The 12,500-nt window shown below is 44.9% G+C and overlaps 1 protein-coding gene across 1 annotated transcript in view; it reads right to left on the reverse strand.

Annotated features, from left to right (window-relative positions):
• The window catches only part of ascc3 (activating signal cointegrator 1 complex subunit 3), a 170,428-nt gene that overhangs the window by 9,500 nt on the left and 148,428 nt on the right, over positions 1–12,500 (reverse strand). Inside the window, exon 36 of the mRNA XM_080857663.1 lies at positions 4,260–4,484. Coding sequence (XP_080713789.1) covers positions 4,260–4,484 — 225 coding nt within the window. The remainder of the gene's footprint in view (positions 1–4,259; positions 4,485–12,500) is intronic.

Consider the following 12,500-nt stretch of genomic DNA (forward strand, 5'->3'; position numbering starts at 1 on the left):
ATAGGGAGAAAGAGAGGGGGAGAGAGAAAGAGAGGGCGAGAAAGCGAGGGAGAGAGAGAAAGAGAGAGAGAGAGAGGGGTAGACAGAAGACAGCCATAAAGGTGCCACACTGCTGTCACTGATGGGTTTCCAGGAATTTATTAATCCAGCCTTACTGAGCTCCGTTTCACTGGGGCTCGCTAATCCTGGTGTGTGTGTGTGTGTGTTTGTGTGTGTGTATCAATGAAGCGTTTACCCATTTGTGTATGCCTTCATGTATTTATCTGTATGTGTGTGGTGTGTGTTTGTGTATCGTGTGCATGTGGGTACCAGAGATAAATCAGCATTTGAGATTCCATTTGTGTATGCCTTTTAAATGTAGTTTAACAGTGTCTGTGTGTGTGTGTGTGTGTGTGTGTGTGTGTGTGTGTGTCTGTGAGTGTGTGAGAGAGAGAGAGAGAGAGAAGGGATTAATGAGAGACGGACAGAGAGTGAGAGAGGTGTGTGTGTAAGTGAGTGAGAAACAGTGTGTGTTCATGTGTGTGTGTGTGTGTGCACGTTGCTGTGATATTGGTGGATAAGCTCTAGCAGGCCCAGGAGAGTTGTCTGTGTAGCTAAACTGGTCCAACCTCAGAAATGTTGTCAGGCTCTGTGCATCCCCATCTCACTGCCATCAGAGAGACCTGAAGGAGCTTCTTCACACACACACACACACACACACACACACACACACACACACACACACACACACACACACACACACACACACACACACACACACACACTCTCTTTCCCTCTCTCCCCTTTAATCCACTCTAATGTCTGCAGCCCTTCGCTTAGAGCTACAATCATTTTAAACTAAGGCGTCAGAAAATCTACAAACGATCAGAAATAACTGTTTTGTTCAGAACTGCGTGTAAAACACAATTACAAAGCCCTCGCTGACCTCTGCCACAAAATGACAAAATTAGTTAGTAATTAGCGTGATTCAGAAAAGGCATGGAAAATTACAAACATGTTTCAACCTTTTTATTATGTTTTCATCAGGACGTGCTGGCAAGCACGCCTTTCATTCTGTATGCCTTGCTTTTTGATGTTCTATTGTTTGCAGAAGTAAAAAGAACAGGGGAAAAATAAAGAGGGTAATACATTTTTGGGTGTGATGAAAAAAGCTTCTGTGACAGCCATATGTGAAACAACAGTGAACTGAGTGGCATCGCGCTCTGAAGGGGGAAAAAAAATCACAACTGTGGCTTCCTTCTATGTGGAGAGCATCTGAAAGGGAACAGTTATGTTGGGGCATTGATTGGAACTGCCCTGGGAGTCTGGAGTGCACCTCCTTACACACACATACACACACAGCTTACAATTCACGCAGGGAGGACGGGAGAGAGTGGGACCGCAAACACACAAACACAAAAGATTGCACCCAATTGGCGAGTCGGTCCAGCCCACAGACATCTAAAGTCTCTCACATGAGGACAATGATGACATGTCGTAAGACTGAGATGGGGGAGGCTGTGATTCCCTCTACATTATGTGCATATATATATGTGTGTGTGTGTGTGCATGTGTACAGATTTGCATACTTATTTGATGTGTTTCTGTATATTTCCATGAAAGTATGTGTGTGTGTGTGTGTGTGCGTTGGAATGCTTGTGTGTGCTTGTGTGTGCTTGCATGTATGACACATGAGGTTGATGCATCTGGACAGCGGTGTGTGTACATGGATTTCTATTTGCATTTATTTACGTATGGACATACACTTATTTATTTTCATACGGTTTTATACAGATTAACTCAGAGGACAGGGAAGGGTGACCATGCTGGGGCATTATGAGAGTGGCATTACGACTGGGCCTGGCATGTGTGTGTGTGTGTATTTGTGTGTGTGCATATGTGTGTGTGTGTGTGTGTGTGTGTGGGGGGGGTGTGGGGGGATCGGGGTGTCTGTGGCTCAGCTGTGAAGCGATAAAGGCCAGCAGAGATGCATGCTGGGAGGAGAGGTAGGTCGCTGGCAGCAGACTTACAGTCTGGCTCAGCAGGAGCCCGCGAAAGTAACCACATGAACACGCATGGACAATCACTACCAGACACACACACACACACACACACACACACACACACACACACACACACACACACACACACGCATGCACACACACGTGCACACACACACACACACACACACACACACACACACACACACACACACACACATATACAGCAGCATCAGCCAACCATTTGCATGGATGGACAATGGCTTGCAGATCTCCAGTGTAAGCCAAAACCAGCCGGCATGAGCAATCTCTCAGACACACCGCCTGGGAAAATCAAAGGCTCAGGTAGAAGCAATCGCTAGCAGATCCAGGGGGTTTGGGACCAGACATGAGCAATCAACCACTGGCTGCTACTTTCTCAGTCGGCCTGTGGTCGTTGGGCACTTTGGGCTGCAGACTTCGATGTTGGGTTTGGACTGGGCTACACTAATTATTCAGATGCATTAAAATAGGTGAATTAGGATGTGTGTCCAAGTCATCCTTACACTGAAAGACACACACATTTTGAGCTGTGTGTCACATTCTCTGTCCATCAGAGAACCATGCTAATGCTAGTGCTTCAACAGGAGAGCCTTGGGTAGAATGCTACTGCTAGTACTAAAGCAGCAGTTTATTTTTCATGACATAAAAAAACTACCTCAAGCATAAATCTCCTTTTCCCTTCATTACAGAGGTCAAAGTGCAGAGGTGGTTTGGGGCCTAGAGTTGCAGTCAGTTACGATATGAATCCGTCATCGCTGCTTCTCTATCTTCATCTGGCCTTGCAGCATTGCAGGGGGAGCCTTTGGACAGATGTAGTGAGGCACAATCAACATCGCCATGCTACTGTAAATGTGCACACACGCAACACAAAAAATATTAACACACACACACACACACACACACACACACACACACACACACACACACATAAACAGGCAATTATTTGTCACACGCACACCCATACACAAGCAAACACAGACAGACACATTAAGGCTCACTCACAAAAACATCTCCCATCCACCCCAAATCAGACATATGGATAAATTAACCTCTCACCTAGCACTAACCATCATCCTCGCATCACAACACACACACACACACACACACACACACACACACACACACACACACAAGCTAAGTAACATGTGTCAAGATGCACACATGCACAAACATAAGCGTCTATTTCTTGTCAAGCTGACCACAGGACAGACACATAAAGGCTCACTCATAAAAACATCTCCCATCCACCCCAAATCAGACATATGGATAAATTAACCTCTCACCTAGCACTAACCATCATCCTCGCATCACAACACACACACACACACACACACACACACACACACAAGCTAAGTAACATGTGTCAAGATGCACACATGCACAAACATAAGCATCTATTCCTTGTCAAGCTGACCACAGGATATTCTCACACACCTACTGGGTTCAATCAAGGCCCAGATAGAGAGAGGAGTAATGTCCTTAACAGCTCTGAGAGAGAGATAGAGCTTCAGGCAGAGACGGCCGTCAGTCCTCAGATCAAATGGCTAATCTGTTAATCTCACGACTTGGAGACAGATGTTAGATTTCACTTGGGAGGTATTGGGAAGGTTGGGGGTTGGGAGTGGAGACTGTGTGTGTGTGTGTGTGTGTGTGTAAGGTTTTTTTTTCCACACAGATCATCCCAAAGCAACACATGGAAATGCACTCAGGCCTCTGTCAATGTGTCCCAAGGCTGAGAATGGAGGTTTTACGATGAATGAGTGCTGTAAGTCTGCTTTCATGGAGAAGGATAGGCTCTTCCTGACGGAAGTGGACCTTCACACACATACACACACACCCACACACACCATCAGCTGTAAAAAGTTATACCTTACCACATAACGTGCAAGTGTTCACAGCAGGGACGAAACCCAGATCAGACATACAGTACAAATCATAGCTTTGAAAGTCAGACACATGGATTTGAAGGAAAGTGTGTGTGTGTGTGTGTGTGTGTGTGTGTGTGTGTGTGTGTGTGTGTGTGTGTGTGTGTGTATGTTTGTGTGCAAAGAAACTGGGGCATACACACGTGCTCCAACATACACACACAGACACACACACGTAGAAACAAGACATACAAATAAACCCCACACAACCCCCCCCCCCCCCCCCCCACACACACACCATAGGCACTACACACACATAAACACACACACATCCACACAAACACACACCCCCACACCATAGGCACATACACACCTGGCAGATGCGTATGGCGTTGTCCATGACAGTCTTGGTGTCGGTGGCGTAGTCGGAGCAGGGCAGCGTGGCGCGGCTGAAGTGAGCCTGTAGCAGCAGGTTGCACTTGGTGTGTGCGCTGTCGAAGGAGTGCGGGTTCACCTTTAGGGGGAGCCGCTGAGCCAGCTCGCTGTTCAGCTGGTCCTCGTTGTGCCGCACGGGAAGCTCTGCGTACTCCTCCGCATCCTGAGAGGGGGGGGGGGGGGGGGGGAGGGGGTATGGGGCAGAGAGGGAGGGAGGGAGAGAGAGTGAAAGAGAGAGGGAGGGAGAGAGAGAGGAAGGGACAGAGGGAGGGATGGAGGGAGAGTGAAAGAGAGAGGGAGGAAAAGAGGGAGGGAGAGAGGGGGAAGGAGGGAGAGAGAGAGAGAGAGAGAAAGGGGGGAGAGGGTGCGCCAGGTAGGAAAGATAGAGGGACAGAGATGATGAAAGTGGAGGAAGAGGGAAGTGAAGAAGACGAAAATAAGGGGGGGAGAGAAGGAGAGAGACAGACAATGTTTAATTGTTATTCAGAAATGGTCCTGGACCCATGGCTTTGGTAATGGTGGCCAAATACATGTAAACAAATGGTTTAGAATGAATGGTGAGTGCAGAGGTGGAATAACCTTTTTTACACACTGATCCTGCAAAATTCACCTTTAGAATACCCCTCATTATGCCATCTTTGCTCTGTATACTGATCCAACCAGAGACACCATAATGACGCCCCAGTAGGTCATTTTACACAGCAATCTGGCGTTGCCGAGCCAGTGGCGTGACGTATGACATATCTCGCTTTACCTATAATCCCGAGTTTAAGACCACTCGGGGCTTGGATATTTCCAACTTGGAAAATTGCACTAGAAAGCCACTTGAAGATGCAGCCCTGAGAAAAAATATCCCCGTCTTTAGTGAGGCATGTAATTTAAACAATTTGACATTGTTATCAATATGGCAGCCTAACAGAGACCCTGACAGTATAGCAGCTTAAAATCTTATTAAATGTGTGAGAAGATGCATGTGTGGCAGTGTGGCAAAATGAACAAGACAAAAAGTGACATGACTACTGATAGCCAGCAGATAGAAGGAATATCCATTGATGAGTCATCACATTGTTTTGTTTACATTTGGCTCGAACGAGGGCTAATTTTGTTAGCTAGCCTAATGCTGTAAAAGCTGTATTTATGGCTTTGGGACTGTGGCAAAAAACATACCTGCCTGCAAAGACACTGAAACAGTCCGCATAATAAGCAAAAAAGCAGAAAAATGTGAAGCCATCTAAAGTTGGCACTGTCCCATTTTTGTCATGGTCTTAACCAATCAGAGACCAGAATTACTTCTGGTTACCACGGATTGACAGTTTAGAAGTCAGTTGAGAATAACTTCACAGAATAAAAAAAACCTAAAAGAAAACATAACATTTGTTTTGCTAAGTCAGGCAATCGACACCGTTACTCAAAAAAAAAAAAAGGTCTTTGTATTAGCCAGGCAAACGTATAGTGTTTTCCGTTCCGGTCAGGTGACTGGTCTTAACGAATCAAAGACCAGAATTACTTCCTGTTACCACTGATCATCTGCTTACCACCCATCGTCTACCGAGAACACGCACTCCTCACTGTGCTCATGCTGTGTTCCAGACAACTCGGAAATCAAGATTTTTTCGACCTCTGCCATGAAAAAGTACAACGGAATGCCATTCAAAGTTGGAGCTGTCCATTCGTACTGAAAACGAAACTCATCCAATGAACAGGACATTTGTATGCATTGTCTATAATATCTTTTCTACGTCTTAGCTTTGTCTCCACTCATCAACAATATTGCATGTTGATATAGTCACAGTTAGTGTTTCATGATGTAGGTGTTGTCTCATCATCGTCTAGTCATGGAAAAATAGGTCATTGACAAACATGTTTCATCATAGTCTTCGTTGAAGAGTGTAACACTAGCTCAAATACATTGAAGTCGGAAGCAGGCAACTATGCGGATGTTACAAATTCCAAGTTGTCTCGAAATAAACAAGCCTAACAATTACTTTAAAAAAACAATGATTGGTGAATTTCGTGTCGGTGGGATCAATATGGCTGACAAATTGCCATGTCTTGGCCTTAGGGCATCCCAGCGTTTTATAATACTAGAGTACTTTTTTAAGTTGTAAAGCAATCCGGCATCAGTTGTAAGCCAAAATGCTTATTGCAGCGCCACTAGTGGTCATAGTGTTGTGATACATTAAAGATGTCAGCTAACTTCCTGTTTGGCGGCTTTGCTGCTGATCATCTGTGCCTTTTTTAAAGATTGGACAACATTTGCGTCCTGTTTTTGATAAAATGAAATACTGCGGAAAATTCAATATGGGGGCAATTGGGAAAAATGAACTCTGAATCCAACAATACCCTGTTTTTGAAAATTGGGCATATGGATTAAAAATGACGTGTGTAACAGCACGTCCAACTTCAAGCGCTCCAGGCGCAGGCATGAAACTTAGTGGGAAGAAGACTGTAGATAGATAGATAGATAGATAGATAGATAGATGGATACTTTATTAATCCCGAGGGAAATGTAGGTAGACTGTCCCCAATCAGTTTTCCAAATTTAAAAACCTCTTACCATACAGGTCTAGGGGCTGCTTTAGACTCCAAAGGCAGAAGAAAGAAGAAGAAGATGAAGAAAAGGTAGAAACAATCAAAAAAAGACTGAGGGAGAGCCGAAGACAATTGCTCAGGCATATTCCTGCGCTGCTGGCTTGCTTCTTTTCAAGTTTATCGAGTTCTAGCAGTGGACATCTCGGTTTTCCTCTGTTTTTATCATAGTGCTTTGTCATGAATTTTCTATCTAATCTCAAAGCCAGGCTTCCTCTCTCCCTCTCTCTCTCCGTCTTTCTCCCTCTCCCTCTCAATGCCGTGGGACTCTTCACTCAAAGGGACCCTGTGGGTTAGGCGATATGGCGCAAAGACTTCCCAAGCGTTTCATTTGCCTCTTAAATAACTCACTACCTCTTCCTCCGGCCAGATTTACAGATTTACTTAAGTCACTCGGAGTGGTCCAGGCTGTTAAAAGGCCCCGAGGAAGCTGCTTAAGACCCTGCCAACCCCCGGCCTTCACACTGCCACATCCTACAGAGGGGCAGCAGCGGGCTGCACATCCCAGCACACACCTCCTTATTTTGATGGATGTGTGTGTATGTGTGTTTGCGTGTGTGTATGTGAGTGTGCGTGTGTGAGTGAGTGAGTGAGTGAGTGTGTGTGTGTGTGTGTGTGTGTGTGTGTGTTTGTGTGTCTGCCTGTGTGTGTGTGTATGTTAGTGTGCGTGGGTGGGTGAGTGAGTGTGTGTGTCTGCGTGTGTGTATGTGTGTGAGTACGTGTATGTGAGTGAGGGTGTGTGTGTGTTGATGACACGCGCTAATGTAACCAATCAAGCAGGTGCCCGTGTGCGCTGCTGCCGCTTGGGTCCATTTGGGCGGCTCCTGATGCACAGGCACGTCCATCTCTCTGCCTGAGAGTAATTCAATCAGACACTGCCTAATGTACGGGGAGGCAGCAGCCACTGATGGACAGATCTGTCAACGGCTCCAGGCCCTCCCTCTCATCCCTCCATCCACTATCATCCCTCCATCCACTCTCATCCTTCCATCCACTATCATCCCTCCATCCACTCTCATTCCTCCATCCACTATCATCCTTCCATCCACTTTCATCCTTCCATCCACTCTCATTCCTCCATCCAATTATCATCTCTCCATCTCCTCTCATCCTTCTGCCCTTTCATCTCCTTTCATCCTACCATCCACTCTCATCCGAAATTCTTCCATCCACTCTCATATTTTCACCCCTCCCTCCATCCCCTTCCATCCCTTCATCCCCAGCCCTCCTTCCTTTCCTTTCCCATCTTTCTCCTCTCATTTATCACCATTGTGGGTTGGGCCCCCCCCCCCCTCTTCTCCAAAGGTTTGACAAGAGTTAGGATGGCGACAGTAAATAGAGGCGAGGGAGAGAAAGACGACATGCGCACACACACACACACACGCACACACACACACGCACGCATACACACAAAGTGATTTACACTTGCACCGGTATGGAGACTGCATATGTATGTAAGTGGTGATAACCAAAGACCAAGCCGATCTATAAACAAGGGATGAGGGAGGAAGAAAAAAAATGACAACTCTGTGTCTCTTTTGTGCTGTCTATCTATCAGCTGGTGACATTTACACTGGTGCTGAGACTGGGAGGAGAGGCGAGGAGACGGGGGCGTTTAGACAGAGGGACTCCAGAAGGAACCGGCTCCCTCTGCAGCCTCTGATACCCTCCACAGTATGCAGGGCCACCTTCACACCTTATCAGGCACAATCAATTACATTTACAGGCACACAACACGCTCCTTATTGGACTACATCCAGGAGCAGGAGTAGGAGGAGGAGGAGGAGGAGGAGGAGGAGGAGGGGGGTGGTTAACAGCACCGTGAGACTTCAAAGCAAAATGCCATAGCAGAGGGAAGCCTCAGGTATCACTTAACACTGCCATTTTACTACTGTTCAACAATGAGCAACAACCGCATGGGTGAACGAATGAGGCGTGTAGCACTGAGCAACAGCAGTATTGCCAACATTGTGGTGTGCCAATCTGTACTCAATAGTTCCAAAATTTGTATTTTCCCCAGTAAATTCGTATTTTTCCTTAAGTGAAATCTGTACAGTGTTAATGGGTGCCACGGGCACATTTTTACATGTACTTGTAAAAGAAACAATATTTTGGCATTCAGCTTACAAACGTAGACTTATTTGTAGTCTGTAAAATCACTTTTTCATGAGGGTCTCTTTTCTTCATCACGTGAATTTGACTGTGTCATAGTGTATTTTGGCAAACGTTTTATATTGTGGTGGAAGTATCTCATATTTTATAAGTTTCTGTACACAAAATGCAACCCTTATAAATGGGTCTCAAAACCCATTTACAGCAGACTCTTATTCCCTTGGACTTGGGTGCTGGCTGTTTTGTGTCTGATGGAAGACATGCGTGTCTTAACATCATAGAGTCCACTATGGGCAATGCTAAATGTGGACCGACATAGTGCAAAAGGCATGACTGGTAAACACAGGACTTTAGAAGTGTATTCCTTGGTATAACTCTGTGAGAAAGTTTCCTAGGAAATGGCTTAATCTTTTTTTTCAGCCATAATTTTAGATTATAAAGTTTGCATGCTTTATTAAAAAACTTGAGAAATTGTTCGTCCACGACAGAAAGATTGAGCTAAATGAAAAGACTCATGTTAGCGAAGTAAGAAAGGAGCTTGATTAGACGGAATACCGTCACGTGGAAAGTACTGCTCGACAACGACCAAAAGAGCAGTGACAGCAGCAGTGCTCGTGTCAGTTTGTTGCCACGGGGATGACAACAAATGCGGTCTGTTCCAACTTCAGTCTTTTGCCTTACTAAGTCTTTTCATTTAGCTCACTCTTTTGACAGAAATATACCTTGATTCGAATGGAAATTCTGCTTTAACCATTCGTATTTGTGTTAGAAAAATATATCGCTCGAGTCAAGAAAGTTTTATTCTTGATCAGTAATTTTAATCTTGTTTGATTGGGGTTCCATATTAAGCAGTAGTTGATTAAAAAAGAAAACATCACAGAAACGTACCCAAATCTGTTGGTGGCGGCCATTTGTAAACTAAGAGCAGATGCGACAAGGTAACTTTATACATCAACTTCAAAAGTAATTAGTCTTCTTAAAACGATAAAACACATTCCCAATGGCTTTTGCGCACTTAAATAGATTACAATGAATCGAACTTTCCTATTGGTTTACGTGTCTATAATATAGACCAATCAGCTCAAGCGTATCACGTCGGTCAATGTAAACAAAAATGGCACCCTCCGCGTTGGTAAGCAGGAGGCCAAATCATGACAAATTTTTGCTTATTTCTCGAGTTACCACAAATATTCTATTCATTAAATAATATTGCAAGTTGACCCTAAATTCGTATGAATGAGACATTATATTCGTACCGCCGTATTTCCACCACATTTTCGTATTAGTACGGATCAATTCGTACGAGTTGGCATCACTGCAACAGGAAGCAACAGGAAGACAGGAAGAGTAAGTTCTGAGTTGGAGCTGGTCTTTCTTCATTGTTAAGAGGGAGCTCTTCCTTGCCACCAATGCTCGTCGGCACGCTTGCTCTTGGGGGTTCAGGCCTTGGACTCTGTTAAGTGCCCTGAGACAATGGCAGTTATCTCCAGGGTCACTCTCGTTAGTGTGGGCTTCAGTGGGCTTTAGTGTGACTAAGAATGCCCAAAAGACTAGTAAGAAACGTAATGATAACTCATAAAATATTTATTGATAAAAGACTCATAAAAGACTAATTGATCGTTTACACACTCAGTATTCCACCAATAGAAATCTGTTGGGTTTTATTTGAGTCAGTTTTTTTGGAGTGAGCATTGAGAACAGCAAGTGATTAGGGACTGACTGGATAAGCCCTGCACTTACAGTGTGTTTATGAATTATGAGCATCGGTGTTTACATAACCCCACAAATGAAGATGCACTGACTCACAGGGGTAAGCGGGAGGGAGCAGGCGAGAATAAGAGGCTGCTTTCAGCTGTGTGCTTGCTGGGTTGCTCTTTAAAGCACTCATTTCACTAGGATAATGGTGTCACTGGCGCTGCTCACAGAGCCAAAATGGAGAGTACTTCACCTCGCAACCACAGAATGCTGCGATTGTGACAGATGGAATGGAGGGGAGGGAGGAGAAAGAGAGAGAATAGAAGAGAAAGACAGAGAGAGAGAGAGAGAGAGAGAGAGAGAGAGAGAGAGAGAGATAGAATGAGTGAGTGAGTGCTTTGTGTCCCAATTATGTCTCCAGTCAGAGAGAACAGAGTGAGTGAGAGACTTGACTTGAAAGTTTCCTTTATTTCCAGAAAAAAAGAGGTAAAACTCAAGAGGTAAAATCAAGACATTCTAAAACCCAAGGGAGAGAGAGAGAAAGAGAAGGTGAGAGAGAGAGAGTGAGAGCAAGTGCTTTGTGTCCCAACTATGTCTCCAGTCAGAGAGAACAGAGTGAGTGAGAAAGTGAGAGAGAGAGATAGAGAGAGAATGTGAGAGAGAAAGTGAAATACAGTGAAACTTGAAATGTAGTGAAAAAATTCCATCCTTTTTGTCACTGGATGAAAATTGTAAAACCAGAATCCTCTTAGGTGGCCTTAGCTCAGTGCTAATGGGTCATACAATGAGGAAATATAATTTAAAATGGACAAGGTGCAGATAACGTCCTTCTCTTTTTTCATTATTTGTATTATTTATATATTCATTATTTCTTTCTTTATATATGCATATGTATAATGATGATTATTAATAGCAATATCTTTCTTTACTGTAATTTAAAATATATCTACAGTGTATGGATATACATATGTATATGTATATATCTGGACAAGCTCTGAAAACACAATAACTCTTGTCAAGTCAATAAAGATAGAGAGAGAGACAGAGAGAGAGAGAGAGAGAGAGACAGAGAGAGAGAGAGAGAGACAGAGAGAGAGAGAGAGAGAGAGAGAGAGAGAGGGAGAAAGAGGGGTGGCTGGGGCTGGGGCTGGGGGGAAGGGGGGTTGGTTGACTGAAAGAGAGAGCAACTGGGTTCCTCATTACGAGCTACACCACAGTAATTAGGAGACACGGAGAAGCTGGGATTCTTTTGTGTGGATTGACAAGGGGAGTAATTTGAAGGGGCAGGGGTGGGAGTAGGAGTGGGAGTAGGAGTGTGTGTGTGTGTGTGTGTGCAGGAGAGAATGTGAGAGAGAGTGTGTGTGTGTGTGTGTGTGTGTGTGTGTGTGTGTGTGTGTGTGTGTGTGTGTGTGTGTGTGTTGCGTGTGTGAGTGAGGTGGTCAGGGCGCTTTTGTGTGTCTCTCTGTGCTGGTCTCTAAGGGGTGCTTTGTTAAGTAATATACAGCTAATAAATGAGCTTTAGTTTACAGCAGAGAATGGGACCTGCCACAGGTCCTGCCCTCCCTAGGCTTGATGCTTCCATTCAGACACCCCCCCCCCTCCTGCCACGAGCCCTGATGCCACCCTCCCTATGCTTCCATTCAGACACACACACACACACACACACACACACACACACACACACAGACAGACACACACATGCACACTAACACAGAGCCCTGTCACGAGTCCTGATGCCACCTTCCCTATGCTTGATGCTTCAATTCAGACACACACACATACA

Source organism: Sprattus sprattus (genome assembly GCF_963457725.1).
Source record: "Sprattus sprattus genome assembly, chromosome: 19".
NCBI classification, from domain to species: domain Eukaryota; kingdom Metazoa; phylum Chordata; class Actinopteri; order Clupeiformes; family Clupeidae; genus Sprattus; species Sprattus sprattus.